This window comes from Rana temporaria, chromosome 4, assembly GCF_905171775.1.
Source record: "Rana temporaria chromosome 4, aRanTem1.1, whole genome shotgun sequence".
Lineage (NCBI taxonomy): Eukaryota > Metazoa > Chordata > Amphibia > Anura > Ranidae > Rana > Rana temporaria.
In genome coordinates this window covers 33,005,050-33,022,601 of record NC_053492.1, presented here as the reverse complement: position 1 = coordinate 33,022,601, position 17,552 = coordinate 33,005,050, and the positions used below count along the sequence as shown (strand labels likewise).

The window sequence follows — 17,552 nt, the reverse complement described above, 5'->3', positions numbered from 1 at the left end:
ACCCCTTTAATGTAGCAGCAGCAGAGCAAAGGAAGATATCTATGAACTGCTGGAGAAGGGAGATCTTGGAGAACCTGTCACTTTACCGTCCATTGAAAAAACACAGGTTCACTTTACCCTTTAACACTTCCGATTGGCTTCTACATGCTAAATGCATGCTCTCTTGACATACTAAAATAAACCTAAAAAGGCAATTGATGAGTGGTCACAGGACCCATCGGGCTGCCTTTATCTTTCTCTAGTCTTCCAATTACTGAAAATTGTGCGAAAAGGGCTCTCTGACTGGAAGAACTTCATGGAAAGAACCTTTCTTTATAGACTGGTGATGTAGCCTATGTCGCTTAAAATGTATCAAAAGCAAAACATTTTTTAAGTGTTTGAAGGCGCTTAGAACCCCTATTGTCTTATTACTGCTGCCCCAACTTGGGAAATTTGCCTTCTCTATTTGTCCTGGTGGTCATTGTCATAGAGAAAGTAAGGGCAAATCCAAGATTTTGTGTTGTCTGTGGAACAGGAAAAGAGGGAAAATCTTCTAATGAGGACCTGTACGAAAAAAAAAAACAACAAATCATTGACCCGACATAAAAAGGTAAATTCTACAGGCCAAGACTTAGCCGTCTTTTAAGGACAGTGAAGTTGACCACCTCTATCTTAGTGGAACAATGACAGTAGACCTTCTAGGCAAGCAGCTTATGTTATAACATTTGAAGGCGGGTTTTATTTTTTTCCTTCAATCCTTGACCAGATTCTCTCCTCTCTTCAGGGAAGTTCAAGCTGTTGGATCAGGATCGGGATGTGCGGGAACCTGTGCAGTATTTCAACAGTGTAGAAGAGGTGGCAAGCGTCTTTCCGGACCGAGTGTTCGTCATGGAAGCCATCACCTTCAGTGTCAAGGTCAGACGTTGAGAAGCCTGCAAGGATATGTGTGTGTGTTGAGGTGTGTGAGTCCAAGAGAAGCATGAGCAACGTGAATTGTGGTCTATCTGTCATACAGTAGTCCTGTAAAACCAATTGATAAACCAAATGTGTGGCCATTACCACCACAGGAACCTGCTGGTGTAATAATAGCATAGGCACCTCCAAGTGTCAACACCAACATTGTTAGTTTTTGGACAGAGTGGTGATGGAATGGCATCTGTGTCAGTTTTTTTACGGCTATTTTCAATCTCTGTTACCATGTCTGGATCTAGGGGACTGTTTGGGGGGCTGTGCTCCCCCATAGTTCATTCATTTAGAGTTAAACATGAGCTATGGCTGTTCTGCCCTCACTATACGTGGCTGAGGTATAATTCGACAGACAGCTAACTCTTCTCCCTTAACAACTCATTGAGGCAGGTCCTTTTTTCAACTTTTATTTCATGGAAGTTAGAGTAAAACTAAAATAAAATAAATAACATACAATCAGTATACACAATATACAAATATACAGTCCTGACACACTAGTCTAACTAGGAAAAGGGGTTATGAACATACCGGCGATGTTTCCATTAGGCTGACATTAGAATTGCAGCTGAACGGGTGTGGAGTTCTCTGGAGAGGGTGCATGGATGAAGAAGGAAGATGGCTACTGGGGGCTGTCTCTCAGACCTCATGGTATAGATCAGTGTTTCTCAACTCCAGTCCTCAAGGCGCCCCAACAGGTCATGTTTTTAGGATTTCCCTCAGATGAAACGGGTCTGGTAATTACTAAAGCAGTGAAACTGATCAAATCATCTTTGCAAAATAATGGAAAACCTGAAAACATGACCTGTTGGTGCACCTTAAGGACAAGTTGAGAAACACTGGTATAGATAACTGAAATACATGACAGGTGATATAATTTGCTGCTCAGTGAATGCAGTATTCTAGTCTGCATCTCCCCAAGGTATTACATACAACCTGGCCTGCTAGTGGGCCCTGAGGACAGGGTTGATGACCACTGCAATACAGGACAAAACATTGGGGTCACTAACCACCCTTCTTCTCTAGCAGCACAAACTCATCTTTCCTTCACCTACGTGTGTGTGCGTTTGCATCTGCGCGTAAGCCCCGGGTGGGGGGGCAGTGCTTTTAATGTTTTTTTATTATTTAAATTTCTTTTATTTAACAATTTTTTTTTTTTCAATTAATTTTATCTCTATCACAAAGGTGTTAACAAGACCCTTGTGATAGCTTTGAGCAGTGACAGATACTCTTTATGGACGTATCAGAGGACTATTAGACCCCTGATATATCCCCTGCCTTCCAAAGCAGCTGATCAAACACATATCTGTTAGATCAGCTGCTTCCATGGCTGTAATGGCCAGAGAAAGAAAGCTCTGAAACCAGAAGTGACGAAATCCTGATCACTTCCAGCTTTATTCATCACAGAGGAGATCAAGGAATGGATGTTCCTTCATCTCCCCTTTGGGCAGATGACCTAACCACTTACAGCAGTCCTTGGCTCCCCTGGTGGAATGGCAGAGCCCGGGAAGGGCGGCAGGAGGGGGAGGCTCCACAGTGATGTAAAAGTTATCACAGCTGCCCAGATCAATTTTACATGAAAGCCGATTGGCGCCACAAAAAATTGGCGCCAGCTTCATGGCTGAAACTGCAGCCATGATCTTGGCTTAACCACTTGCTGTAATTATAAGTAAATGCCTGCACACCACTACTAAACACTTGCTGTCTTGGACGTATATATACATAAACTGGACGGCAAGTGGTTAAAGTATGGTAATGATTCTAGCTGTACACTTAGGGGTTGATTTACTATAACTGGAGAGTTCAAAATTTGGTGCAGCCGTGCATGGTAGCCAATCAGCTTTTTCATTTCAGCTTGTTCGGTTAAAGTGATACTAATGCCGCGTACACACGGTTGGAATTTCCGACAACAAATGTTCGATGTGATATTCCGACCGTGTGTAGGCTCCATCGGACATTTGCTGTCGGAATTTTCCGACAAGAAAATTTCGAGAGCTGGTTCTCAATTTTTCTGACAGCAAAAGTTCTTGTCGGAAATTCCGATCGTCTGTATGCAATTTTGACGCACAAAAATCTTACGCATGCTCGGAATCAATTGGACGCATGCTCGGAATCAATGAAATAAAATTTTCTCGGCTCGTCGTAGTGTTGTACGTCACCACGTTCTTGACGTTCGGAATTTCCGACAACATTTGTGTGACCGTGTGTATGCAAGACAAGTTTGAGCCAAAATTCCATCGGAAAAAAATCCACGGTTTTGTTGTCGGAATTTCCGATCATGTGTATACGGCATTAAGCTTTGTTTTTTTAAATAACAAACATGTTATACTTGCCTGCTCTGTGCAGTGGTTTTGCACAGAGCAGCCCCGATCCTCTTCTTTTTGGGTCTCTGCCGGAACTTTTGGCACCTCCTCCTCGAGCAGTGCCCCCAGAGAAAGCTGCTTGCCCTGGGGGCATCACTGTGAGCTTTCTCCCGAGCCGCTGCTTAAGAAGACACATAGAGCCATGGCTCAGCCCTGCCCCACCCCTGCCTGGTCTCTCCTCATTGGCTCACTGGCTGTGATTGACAGCAGTGGGAGCCAATGGGCTCCCACTGTTGTCTCAGCAAATGAGGAGGAAGAGTCCACATACAGCCCAGGCTATCATGAACATCACTGGATCGGAGGAAGCCCAGGTAAGGATTGGGGGGGGGGGGCACTGCACACAGAAGGTTTTTTAGCTTCATGCATAGAATGTATGAAGGTAAAAAAAAACTTCAGCGTTTAGGACCACTTTAAGCTAAAAGCTAATTTTCCCAACTGGATTAAATTAGAAAAATGTGTAAATACTGGGAAAAATACTGTGTGAATCTTACGTGAAAACATTTATACAGTATATAGACCCATTAATCATTTTCTAAACTGGTGCATAACTGGTTAAAAGGGATGCATTTTTTTACAAGGAATTTTGTTTTTACCTATCCTATAACCCACAAGTGTCAAACACAAGGCCCGCAGGCCGAATCCAGCCCGCTAGGCCATTTCATGTGGCCCTCACATCTTTTTTTTTGTTTTTTAGCCAGATCCCTGCACCCTGTACGCATTGCACCCCTGGACTTTGCACTCTGTACATAGCACACCCCTGGACTTTGCACTCTGTACATAGCACACCCCTGGACTTTGCACTCTGTACATAGCACACCCCTGGACTTTGCACTTGGTACATAGCGCACCCCTGAACTCTGCACATAACGCACTTCTGGTATTTATTGCTCCTTTAAGATCCTCCCACAGGTAGTGCAATTTGTGGTCAAGTTCCTGCACCAATTTAAAGAAAAGCCCTGGATAAATGTATGTACCCTTACAAATACAAACGGCCCTTTGAGGGAAACCATAATACTGATGCGGCCCTTGACGAAATTGAGTTTGACAAACCTGCTATAACCTAACCTCCTAGATGTTGTCACAATACTCAAAGTTTAGTTTTCAACAGACACATATGTTTGGAGGTTTTTTTATCTATGTTTTTTTTTTCTTTCTAGGTGGTGTCGGGGGAGTTCAGCGAGGACAGTGAGGTATATAACTTCACACTTCACACAGGAGATGAGCTGACTCTCATGGGTCAAGCAGAGATCCTGTGCGCTAAGACAGTAAAGGAAAAGTCCCGTTTCAACACCATCTTGAAGAAACTGGGCAAGACTGGCACACTGGGCAAACAGGTGAAAGGTAAAATGCCCTGTTTGATATGCATGAACCATCGAACAAATGAGAGCCTAAGCCTTCCATTCCAGTGCAAGGGAAGTTTTAGCACCAGGAGCCCATTGGAGCTACAGATGCAGGAGGGCGAGCACACCATCCGGAGTATTATTGAGAAGGTTCGGCTGCCTGTTAACGTCATAGTGCCTACTCGCCCTCCTCGCAACCCCTATGACCATCACATTATCCGCGAAGGTCATCGGTACAAGCTGGTCAGCATTATCTCCAAAACTGTTGTTCTTTGTTGTCTTCTACGTAAGGAAGAGGTCAACCCCTTCCATTTCTTGCTGCTCACAGACATGCCCCGTTTTTCACTCCCTGAGGGTCTTCTTTGTGGAGATCCCCATTTTGACAAGTTGGTAAAAGACTGCGCTCTTTACTGCCAGGATCAGAAGTTCAACCCGGATGAGTATTCCAAGGCTGTTCGAGAGACAAAGACTGATTTTGCTGAGGAATGCGCCAGCCCGCGTAAAATACGGGTTTGCTTGCAGGGTTTCTCGGCCGGCTCAATAAACTACACCCGTGAAGAGCTGAGTCAGGGCCTACAACGCTTATCCTTGTGTGTTTACAGCGGGACAATCTCCAATGATAACAGTCCCCAGGATTGTCGAGAGGCCCTACACCAGGGACTAGGATCCTCATCTGACAACTCAGATTTAGATCGGGAGTATATGACACCAGATTGGGTGGAAAATGATTTTAGGACTCAGGAACAGTTAGAGATACCCTATGAAGAACTTTGGACAAATCAGAATGTGGAAAATTACTCTGAGCCCAGCAGCAAGCCTGTTGGGCTAGAGAGTGGCAACAAGACCCAACATGACCTTATCTCCTTTGCGACCTCCCCATCTCCTCTCGAGAGCAAGTCGTGTTCACCACCTCCACCAGCCGTAGCTATTAATGAAGTAAAAACGGAAGCACCTCCACCGGTGCCCCCAAAATCCGAAGCAGTAAGTACAGAATCCTTTTTCTTCTTCTTAAAGCGGAGTTCCGGCCACAATTTCACTTTTTAAATATAAATACCCCTGTAATACACAAGCTTAATGTATTCTAGTAAAGTTAGTCTGTAAACTAAGGTCCGTTTTGTTAGGTTGTTACAGCATTTAGACACTTTATAAAATAGAAATTGACTGGGGCCATCTTAAGTGTGGGCATCATGAAGCCAGACTGTATGACTTCCTGGATTTCAGCCTTGCAGACCTCGCACATGCTCAGTGCTGCACAAGCAATGTAATAGTTTTCAGATCAGGTTTCAGCACCTGTACTGTCCAAGTCACATGATTCTTCGAGACTGGGGAGTGCACAGACTCCTGGAAAGTTACACCCACTACATTCCCAGGAGTCTGTGCGGTGAAGCTTAAGCACCTAGGTGCAGGAAGAGGGAAGATTAACTATCCTGCCTAGCAACAACACTTTGAAGGCATCTAAAAAAAAAAAAAAAAATTTCTTAAAGGACTAATGACACTTTTTTAAAACTACTGATGTAATGTTATATTTATGGGTGGAACTCCACTTTAAGCCTCATACGCACGATCATCTGACTTTTCCGTGGATTTTTGTCCGAATGGACGTTGGCCGCGAACTTGTTCGGCAGAACATTTTTAGCCAACTTTCACCAAACCACGTGGTTTTCCAGCTCTTCACCGACACCCTTTGTGCAACTTCTGCTATTGCTGTCTGATGTTTAGCATTGGTTTCGGAGCATGCGTGTTTGTACACACGATCGAATGATCCAACGTAACACATTTGTTGTTGGAAAGTTTGAGAGCATGCACAGCGAACATTTGTCCGTGGAAATTCTGACATTTGTCCAATGGAGCATACACACGGTCGGATTGTCCGATAGAACACGTCTGTCGGACCGTTGTTGTCAGAAAGTCCGATCGTGTGTATGGGCCTTTAGAAGATATATCCCCTTCAGCCTGGTACACACAATTCTTATTTTTCTGTTTTTTTTTTTTTTTTTTTCCATTTTAAAAATTAAGAGGTTAATAAAGTTATACGACAGAATAAAAATTCGGAAGTAATGTAATGAATTGTATTGGATTTTCCAATGAAAACTGAACAGAACACCTCAATACAGGGCACTTTCACGCCCTTCCTGCCCAGGCCATTTTTTTGCGATACATCACAGCGTCGCTTTAAATGACAATTGCGTAGTCGTGCAACGCTGTACCCAAACAAAAGTGACGTCCTTTTTCCCCCACAAATAGAACTTTCTTTTGGTGGTATTTGATCACCTCTGCGTTTTTTTTTTTTTTTTGCGCTATAAACAAAAGAAAAGTGACAAGTTTGAAAAAAAACACAATGGGCCAGATTCAGGTAACACTTACGCCGATGTATGTGTAGATACGTTGCGTAAGTGCACAGATGCGCCGTCATATCTCTGCGCCTGAGTCTCAATGCAAGATACACCTGAAATGTGGCTTCATCCAACCGACGTGCGTCTCCTACGCCGTCGGAGCCTGGGCGCAAAATTACGCTGGCCGCAAGGGGCGCTTCCATTGATTTACGCGTTGAATATGCAAATTACTGAGATACGCCGATTCACGAACGTACTTGCGCCCGTCGCAGTAGTATACACCGTTTACGTCCAGCATAAAGTTATTCCTCCTATAGGAGGCACATCACATGCAAAGGTATGGATGACGAAACAGCCGTCGTATTTTACGTCGTTTACATAGTAGTACGTGAATAGGGCTGGGCGTAGGTTACGTTCAGTGATTCGACGTATCTTAGGCATTCGATCCGACGTGATTCTGAGCATGCGCACTGGGAAGCGTCCACGGGATGGCGCATGCGCCATTCGTTCGGCCCTTCATTTGCATGGGGTCACGGTTAATTTAAATGCATCACGCCCACTACCTTCCTACTTTGAATTAGGCGGGCTTACGCCGGCCAATTTACGTTACGCTGGTGCAACGTAGGGAGCGAGTGCTTTGTGAATACTGCTCTTGCCTCTCAGGTTACGTCGGCGTAGCGCATATGAGATGCGCTACGCCGGCACAAAAATGCGCTGATCTACCTGAATCTGGCCCAATATTTTTTACTTTTTGCTATAATAAATATCCTATTTTTTTTTTTTTTTATTTCCTCAGTTTAGGCCGATACGTATTCTTCTACATATATTTGGTAAATATAACTTTTGCGCAAAAAAAAACGCAATAAGCTTTTATTGATTGTTTGCGCAAAAGTTATAGCGTCTACAAAATAGGGGATAGAATTATAGCATTTTTATTATTATTGGGCCAGATTCACGTAGCTCAGCGGATCTATAGATCCGCTCGATCTACGTGAATTAAGATCCGCTCCCGCAAGTTTAGGAGGCAAGTGGCTAATTCACAAACCACTTACCTCCAAACTTGCGGCGGCGGATCCTAAATCCCCCAGCGGAATTCAAATTCCGCGGCTAGGGGAGTGTCATATTTAAATCAGGCGCGTTCCCGCGCCGATTTAAATGCGCATGCGTCGTCCGGGGAATTTTCCGGCGTGCATTGCTCCCACTGACGTCACTAGGACGTCAGTGGTTGCGACGTGAGCGGGACTTGCGACGCGCGTTTTCGTGAATCGGCGTACGCAAACGACGTAGGAAAATTCAAATTCGACGCGGGAACGCCGGCTATACTTAACATTGGCTGCGCCTGATAAAAGAAGGGGTAAGTATACGACGGAAAACCGCTACGGAAACGACGTAAGAACACTGCGACGGGTCTGCGTACGTTCGTGAATTTGCGTATCTCGCTGATTTACATATTATTTATCGTAAATCAGCGGGAACGCCCCCGGGGCCATTTTTAAATTGAAAAAAAGATCCGACAGTGTAACACAGTGTAACACTGTCGGATCTAGCCCTATCTATGCGTAACTGATTCTATGAATCAGGCGCATAGATAGGACCAGTTTACGCCAGAGATACGATGGTGTATCTGTAGATACACCGTCGTATCTCTTTGTGAATCTGGCCCATTATTTTTTTTTTGTTTACTAGTAATGGTGGCAATCTGTGATTTTTATCATGACTGCGATATTTCGGCGGACGTATCGGACACTTGACACTATTTTGGGACCATTCACATTTATACAGCGATCCGTGCTATAAAAATGCATTGATTACTGTATAAATGTGACTGGCAGGGAAGGGGTTAACACTAGGGGGCGATCAAGGGGTTAAATATGTTACCTAGGGAGTGATTCTAACTGTAGGGGGAGGGGATTCACAAGGGGAGGAAACCAATTGGTGTTCCTCTGTACAATGGAGCATACACACGGTCGGATTGTCCGATAAAACACGTCTGTCGGACCGTTGTTATCAGAAAGTCTGATCGTGTGTATGGGACTAGAAGATATACACACCATCGGTCTCCTATCACCTGACAGGACGTGGATCTGTGTGCTTACACACACAGATCCATGGTCCTGCTCCGTATACTGGGCAATCGCAGGTGCCTGACGGACATCACGGCCGCCGGGCACGCGCATCAGGTTCCCAGTGAAGCGGCCGGAGCCACCTACTGGCTTGGGAAAGCGAGGACATCATATGACGCCCGCCCAGAACGAGAGCGGCAAGTGGTTAAACGAAAATCATACGATCTGGTATCGTATGAGAACATTTTATGTGTTTGTCCCTTTGGATAATTTCACATGAACTGTCATGATCGGCTCTCAAAAGCTGTGTACTAACGATCAGATTATGGTATGATCGCTTTGAAAGCGGTATCTTTCGTAAGATTTTCTGATCGTGTGTACTAGGGCTTTACTTTGTAGAGCGTTCTCCTAGCTTCCTGGCGTTTCTACAAGGCAGCAAGTAAACAAAAATTCTTTATATCCTTGCGCTATATTTTATTCTTGTTTTGTATTCTATGCTTTTATTTTTGTCCTGTAGGTAAGGTATGAATGTCGCCTTCTGAATGCCCCACCAGTGCCCCCACGGGATGGCCGGCTCTTCTCCTCATCATCCAGCCCTCCTGTCCCACCAAGGCTTCCGAAAGTCCAACACTTATCCCACACGCAGTCACCCAGCCCCAGCCTTTCCTACTACTCGTCTGGGCTGCATGACATGTAAGTAACTTCTGGCCTGCCAAATCAAATTGCATGCTGTCATAGCTTTAGGAGGATCAGCCATGACTTATGCCGCGTACACACGATCATTTTTAATGTATGTACGTGTTGTACGTCACCGCGCTTTGCTCGAGCATCAAGAATCACGTCGAGAAAAGCTTAGGGCCAGATTCAGATACATTTACGTTGCTCCACGGCAGCGTAACGTATTCCATTTACGTTACACCGCCGCAGGTTTACAGCGTAAGTGCCTGATTCACAAAGCTCTTACCTGTAAACTTGCGGCGGGGCAACGTAAATTCGCTTGGCGCAAGCCCGCCTAATTCAAATGGGACGGGCACCATTTAAATTAGGCGCGTTCCCACGCCGAACGTACTGCGCATGCTCCGTCGGGAAAATTACCCGACGTGCATTGCGCTAAATGACGTCGCACGGACGTAATTTGTTTAGACATTAACGTAAATGGCGTCCAGCGCCATTCACGGACAACTTACGCAAACAACGTGATTTTTTAAATTTCGACGCGGGAACGACGGCCATACTTAACATTGCTTAGAACACCTAGGGCTCAGCCCTAATTTTACGACGCGTATCTCGACGGAAACAACGTAAAGTTAGAGCGACGGGTAACGCGGACGTTCGTGGATCGCCGTAACTAGTCATTTGCATATTCTACGCCGACCGCAATGGCCTCTCCACCTAGCGGCCGGCAAAGAATTGCATCCTATGATCCGACAGCGTAAGTCAATTACACCTGTCAGATCTTAGGGCTATCTATGCGGAACTGATTCTATAAATTAGCCTCATAGTTAGGACGGGCGGATCACAGAGATACGACGGCGTATCAGGAGATACGCCGTCGTATCTCTTTTGTGAATCTGGCCCTTAGTTTTTTCCATGACATTAAAAACGGTTGTGATGTACAACACGTACGGCGGCACTATAAAGGGAAAGTTCCATTCAAATGGCGCCACCCTTTGGGCTTGATTATGCAAATTTCCCTTCTCATAACTTGCTTCTGAGCATGCACGTTTTTTTTCCTCCGTCGTTAAAGCCTACACACGACCATTTTTCACGACGTGAAAAACGTCGACGTGAAAAAACTTCGAGAAAAATGCTCTGGAGCCTACACACGTTTTTATTGACCAATTTAAAAAATGGCATTTTTCTCGTCATGAAAAAAACGGGCGTGTGTACGTGGCATGAGATTAGCATAAAACCATAATGTTTATTCTAAGGTTATTGTAATTCTGCAGGCTTGCATAATTTATTTTTATTATTTTGTCTGGGCATTAATCATGACGCTGAGAGACCCTCCCAAGCCTGACAATTGCTACCCATTTCGTCTTCCATCAAATCTTGCTATCCCCGGTTCCTTAGTGTACATAACAGTATCTAAAAACAGTGCATACAAAGAATAATTCCTTGGGAAGATCAAAAGAAAAAAAGTAGCTACACGACGTGAAAAACGACGACGTGAAAAAACGTTGAGAAAAAATGGAGCATGTTCTAAATTTTTAATGCCCATTTTTTACATCGAGAAAAATGCTCTAGAGCCCACACACGACCGTTTTTAGACAGTTTGGACACTCACTAGCAAAAAAGGATACAGTTGCCATTCTCTAAGGCCCTGTACACACGACCGAACATGTCCGCTGAAACTGGTCCGCGGACCAGTTTCAGCGGACATGTTCAGTCGTCTGTACGTCTGACCGGACAATTTTCCGGAGGATCGGACAGGTTTCCAGCGGACAAATGTTTCTTAGCATGCTAAGAAACATGTCCGCTTGAGCCTGTCCGTCGGACATGTTCGGTCGTCTGTACAGACTCACCGGACATGTCCGCTCGGCCGAAAGCCCTCGCATGCGTCAAAGTGATTTGACGCATGCGTGGAAGCATTGACCTTCCAGGGCCGCGCACGGCGCGGACATGTCACCGCGTATCGTGTCCGCGCGGATTTCTGTTTGATGGTGTGTACAACCATCAGACAGAAATCCGGCAGCGGACATGTCCGATGAAAACGGTCCGGCGGACCGTTTTCATCGGACAGTCCGTCCGTGTGTACGAGGCCTTAGATTAAACATTCCATAAAAAAATTTTGGTATTTTGTGGGCCACATCTATAGACCCGTGGTTTTGGAGTGGGATGTCCAACACGTTTAGGTGTGATGGTCAGGTGTCCACAAACCTTTGTTTACTGTAAATTTTATGTTTATTATCACTTTATTGTAAAACTGATATATATATAATATTTTATCTTCACAGATCAGGAAATCGTAGTGGCAATTGTTCACCCTCCCCAGATTCCTATTCTTTATACTGCTACCCTTGCACCTGGGGAGACTGCAAGGCAGGAGATGCATCAAACCGGCAAATGTCAAACAGCATGGCCTCCACTGCCCAGCCCACACAGACATCCTGGTCAGATTCTTGGGCCTATGCAGACACCGGTCCGAGTGTGGCCAGTGGTCGCTCTACCCCTATACTGAGCACAGACACCACCATTAAGACTTACTACAGCTGTCCCAGGTTGAAGCCCCCACAACCCCAAAAACGCTTTGCCCCTTTCGGAGCCTTGAACCCCTTTGCCAATCCAGCCTTTGCCTCTACTCCTTCCTCCGGAGAGTGGTTAGATCCTCTAGAACATGCTAAATCCTCTACATCTTCCGTCTCAGATGTCCTGGATCCCTTTGATGTCAGTACTAGTCAAAGCACATCCCCAGACTGCTCTTCCATTGGTTCGGAGCTGCGATTCATTCCCGAACCTGTATTTAAAGGTGAAGGATCAGGGACTTCTCCTGCTCCACCACCCCGACCAGCAAAAGGGTTTGAGACTGAAAATATTGTAATTAGGAGCACGGCCCCAATGTCACCTACCATTGTAAGAGGAGCAGAGGGAGGGATCACTAGAGTTTATCTTACTCAAGGTGTCATTGAGGTGCCACCAATCTCATCCAGGAGTAACATGGATGCATCCTCCTCTCACACTCCTGGTGCCCCCAGAGCCCCTGGAGACCCTACAGCTTGGAACCCACCACCTGATCTATCAGCCCTGTCAGTGGAGAAAGTCTCAAGGTGCCTCAGGTTCATCGGACTGTCTGAAGACGTAGTGACGTTCTTTGTGAGGGAGCGTATTGACGGCAGCATCTTCGTCCAGTTGACAGAGGAGATCCTTTCGGATGATTTCAAGTTGACTAAACTTCAAGTTAAAAAGATTATGCAGTTCATCAAAGGATGGAGGCCTAAGATATAGATGACATTGGGCTCTTTTTAGCCTATATAAAGAAGACCGTGAGGTGTAGATAACGTTACAGGGCACAGACTGGGTTATTTTTATCAATAGACTTCCTGACTTTTCAAACTTTTTCCATATTTTGCGGACAATATTTGTTTTTAACTAATAGGTCCTCATAAAACGGTATACATAGCACAATTTGCACAAAAATGTAACACAATGTTGAAGGCAACAACTGCTAAAGGTTTAATATTGGAGCTGTGTATTAAATATTGAAAATGGCACAACTACTGGAAATGTACTATATTTTAAAGATGATGTTGCATGAGATGATTTGGTTCTTCTTTTAGGTCAGTCTTTCAGAGAGTATTGCAAATACAAGTAATAAGCAATTAGGACCTGTTCTCTGGTTATTTTTGCCTTGGCCATGTGTTGGATACAATGGGCAATGGTGTGGGGGTGATGGCGCTGTCTAAGTGGAGGCTGATGTTACCCAGATGGGGTAAGAACAAACTATATGGACCTCAAACTAATAAGTGATAAATATAGTGCCTCTATGAAATATGCCAGTGATAAAAACAAAATAGCTTATGTGTGGCTAGAACCACATGCTGTAAATACAACTTAGTATATAACGTTGGACAATAGTAAAGTGATATCGCACAGCGCAAGTGCTGAAAAATTGTGTCCAAAAAAGTAAAAAGTTGTGTCCACAAAAGTAAAAAATCCAAAAGACTAAAAAATGTCTAAAAGTTCAGGAAAAAAATATATATATATATAAGGAATATATATATATGAAAAGCAACAATCCAGGTGTGAACCAATATAAATAAATTAACAGCAGTCCAGAGTGATATTAGTGACAATGTGACTTTCCAAGTGGGTAAGTGGTCACGGTATGCAGTAGTGCAGTGATGCGAAGTGGGTCCGGTGCTCCCCCTCCTGGGTCCCTACTCACCAGAGGCCCTCACCCCTGCAGGGGTAAAGAGCATAGAAAATCTCCAACCGACTCGGGTCCTCGCTCTCCTAATAGGTCCTACGATCCAGCTGGTACCAAAAAAGATCCTGGATATCCGGATTCCTCCAAGGGATGAAAAAAAGGGGTCTCATAGAGTAGTAGGTTCAGGTTCCAGTGGGTAAGTTTTATTGGTACAGCCACAGGCTAATATTAAAACAATATATACAAGTGTATACAAACAAAAGAAAAAATAATAAAAGATAAAAATAGATTTAAAAATGAAATAAAAACGGGGGCCAGATAGAATGCTTGTGAAAACAAGCAGACAGTTATCTGTGTGATAGCAAGCTTCCCAGCACAGCACAAGCTCCACAAATGAGAACCAGCGTGGGAACGGCGTGCGTTCCACCAAATGAACAGCTGGTTAGTCCAGGAAGTGCGTGCGGGCGTGCGTGTATCCGCTTTACGCACGTTTCGTTCTCTTACGTCTTCAGAAGACGTAAGAGAACGAAACGTGCGTAAAGCGGATACACGCACGCCCGCACGCACTTCCTGGACTAACCAGCTGTTCATTTGGTGGAACGCACGCCGTTCCCACGCTGGTTCTCATTTGTGGAGCTTGTGCTGTGCTGGGAAGCTTGCTATCACACAGATAACTGTCTGCTTGTTTTCACAAGCATTCTATCTGGCCCCCGTTTTTATTTCATTTTTAAATCTATTTTTATCTTTTATTATTTTTTCTTTTGTTTGTATACACTTGTATATATTGTTTTAATATTAGCCTGTGGCTGTACCAATAAAACTTACCCACTGGAACCTGAACCTACTACTCTATGAGACCCCTTTTTTTCATCCCTTGGAGGAATCCGGATATCCAGGATCTTTTTTGGTACCAGCTGGATCGTAGGACCTATTAGGAGAGCGAGGACCCGAGTCGGTTGGAGATTTTCTATGCTCTTTACCCCTGCAGGGGTGAGGGCCTCTGGTGAGTAGGGACCCAGGAGGGGGAGCACCGGACCCACTTCGCATCACTGCACTACTGCATACCGTGACCACTTACCCACTTGGAAAGTCACATTGTCACTAATATCACTCTGGACTGCTGTTAATTTATTTATATTGGTTCACACCTGGATTGTTGCTTTTCATATATATATATTCCTTATATATATATATTTTTTTCCTGAACTTTTAGACATTTTTTAGTCTTTTGGATTTTTTACTTTTGTGGACACAACTTTTTACTTTTTTGGACACAATTTTTCAGCACTTGCGCTGTGCGATATCACTTTACTATTGTCCAACGTTATATACTAAGTTGTATTTACAGCATGTGGTTCTAGCCACACATAAGCTATTTTGTTTTTATCACTGGCATATTTCATAGAGGCACTATATTTATCACTTATTAGTTTGAGGTCCATATAGTTTGTTCTTACCCCATCTGGGTAACATCAGCCTCCACTTAGACAGCGCCATCACCCCCACACCATTGCCCATTATTTCTGTATCCTTTAGGGGATCACATTCTTGGGGGGGCTGCAGTCTTATTATTTACCTATTTTATGTTCGTATTTTAAGTACTACTACATATCTCCAAACTAGTGTTTCCTAAGCGCGGTTATTTGCTTTTTATTCATGTGTTGGATACAGTATGCAAAAACATCAAACATATTGATTACAGACACATTTTCGGTACAGAGAGGAAGGGTTAGAAGTTTGGACATGTCTTGTACAATTGTCACAGGAAGAGATGGAAAATTCCCCAAATGGGGTCACAGAAGAACCTGACAGATTTTTACCCTTCCTCATTCATAGCCCAAAAAATAAAAATGATGGCTAGAGTTATGCCGTGTACACACGATCGGAAAAGTTCGATATGAGCTTTTGGTTGGAAATTCCGACCATGTGTAGCGCTCCATCGGAATTTTTCTGTTGGAATTTCCGACAAGAAAAATTTGAGAGCTGGTTCTCAAATTTTCCGACAAGAAAAGTTCTTGGAGGAAATTCCGATCGTCTGCATGAAATTCTGACGCACCAAAAACCACACATGCTCGGAATCAAGACGACGCATCCTCTGAAGCACTGAACTTAATTTTTCTCGGCTCGTCGTAGTGTTGTACGTCACCGCGTTCTTGTTGGTCGGAATTTGGTGTGACTGTGTATGCAAGACAAGTTTGAGCCAGGATTCTGTCGGAAAAAAAAAAACATGGGCCCAGATTCAAGAAGCTATTGCGCCCGCGCAACCTAGGATATGACAGACATAAGCCTCCTTATGCCTTCATATCTCAGGCTGCATTCTTGCGTTGGCCGCTAGGGGGCGCGGCCATTGTGATCGGCGTATAGTATGCAAATTGCATACTACCACCGATTCACAAAAGTTGCGCGGGCCCTGCGCACGCAAGGTACGGAGTTTCCGTACGGCGACTTTAGCGTAAGGCTGCTCCTGCTAATAGTAGGAGCAGCCAATGCTAAAGTATAGCCACCCTTCCCGCTCGTGAAATTTAAATTTCACGTCGTTTACGTAAGTGATTCGTGAATGGCGCTGGACGCCATTCACGTTCACTTAGAAGCAAATGACGTCCTTGCGACGTCATTTGCCGCAATGCACGTCGGGAAAGTTTTCCTGACGGAGCATGCGCTGTTCGCTCAGCGCGGGAGCGCGCCTAATTTAAATGATTCCCGCCCCCGGCGGGATCATTTACATTAGGCGCTCTTACGCCGGACTAATTAGCATAGCGCCCGCGCAATTTACGGAGCTACTGCTCCGTGAATCGCGGGCAAATCGAAATATTTGCGTGGGCGCAGAGCAAAAATCGTTGCCCTTTGCCCACGCAAATATTGCGCGGATCTACCTGAATCTGGGCCATGGTTTTCTTGTCGGATTTTCCGATCGTGTGTACGCGGCATAAGACTTTAAATTCTCTCTTCAAATTAATCAACTGGACATATTTCATCTAAAACCAAATTATAACAAAGCATTTTTAAACACAATATCAAAAATGTAATATAGTACAGTTTACTAGACTTTAGATGAGGTGGGTGCAATACTTTTTTAGTTGTTTCCTCTATTTTAAACTAATTTATCCTGCCAGTAACATTCTATTTGTTCCTGATTGACCACAGTCACTCACTGCAATGTATTTTTTATTTTTTTTTTGTTTACAAACTTTATTTGGTACAAAATGGTGGTACAAAAAGCAAAATGGCATACAAAAAAAGAGTACACATAAGAAAATGTCCAGGAGTCAAAAAATAGACACTAGTAAACTATACAATCTTATGTAACATTAATAAAACATAGTTCTAAAGAGAATTAAGATGAGTGTCAAAAAGTAGATATAAAACCATAAGTGTTATTAGGATAAACAGATCAGCAAAAGGAATTATGCGATCACTGCAATGTATTCATGGAAGGGCAGCGATGTCACCCTAGTCTGCCCTCCTGATTTAGACTGGAGACACCTACCATTCTGTTACAAATGCCATTTCATGGATTGATATACCTCCTTATATAATATGGAACTGTTTCCCCAATGGGACTTTAGACAGCAATATAGTAAAAGGTCAAACAAGTATGGAATGGATAGCAAAAGGAGACATTTATTCAGAAATAAACAGATGTC

General features: G+C 44.1%; 1 protein-coding gene across 1 annotated transcript; it reads left to right on the top strand.

The window, feature by feature from the left end:
• The first annotated feature begins 752 nt into the window (after positions 1-752).
• Positions 753-13,360, top strand: LOC120936096 (GRB2-associated and regulator of MAPK protein 2-like). The gene is made up of 4 exons (XM_040348212.1): positions 753-894; positions 4,463-5,626; positions 9,559-9,734; positions 11,999-13,360. Exons 1-4 carry the CDS (start codon positions 868-870, stop codon positions 12,984-12,986), a joined length of 2,355 nt encoding a protein of 784 aa, XP_040204146.1. The 5' UTR covers positions 753-867; the 3' UTR covers positions 12,987-13,360.
• Positions 13,361-17,552: the final 4,192 nt, after the last annotated feature.

Coding starts and splice junctions, on each gene's coding strand:
- LOC120936096 (XM_040348212.1), top strand. CDS start 868: ATGGAAGCCATCACCTTCAGTGTCAAG. Junction 895..4,462: donor CCATCACCTTCAGTGTCAAG/GTCAGACGTTGA, acceptor TTTTCTTTCTAG/GTGGTGTCGGGGGAGTTCAG. Junction 5,627..9,558: donor TGCCCCCAAAATCCGAAGCA/GTAAGTACAGAA, acceptor TTTGTCCTGTAG/GTAAGGTATGAATGTCGCCT.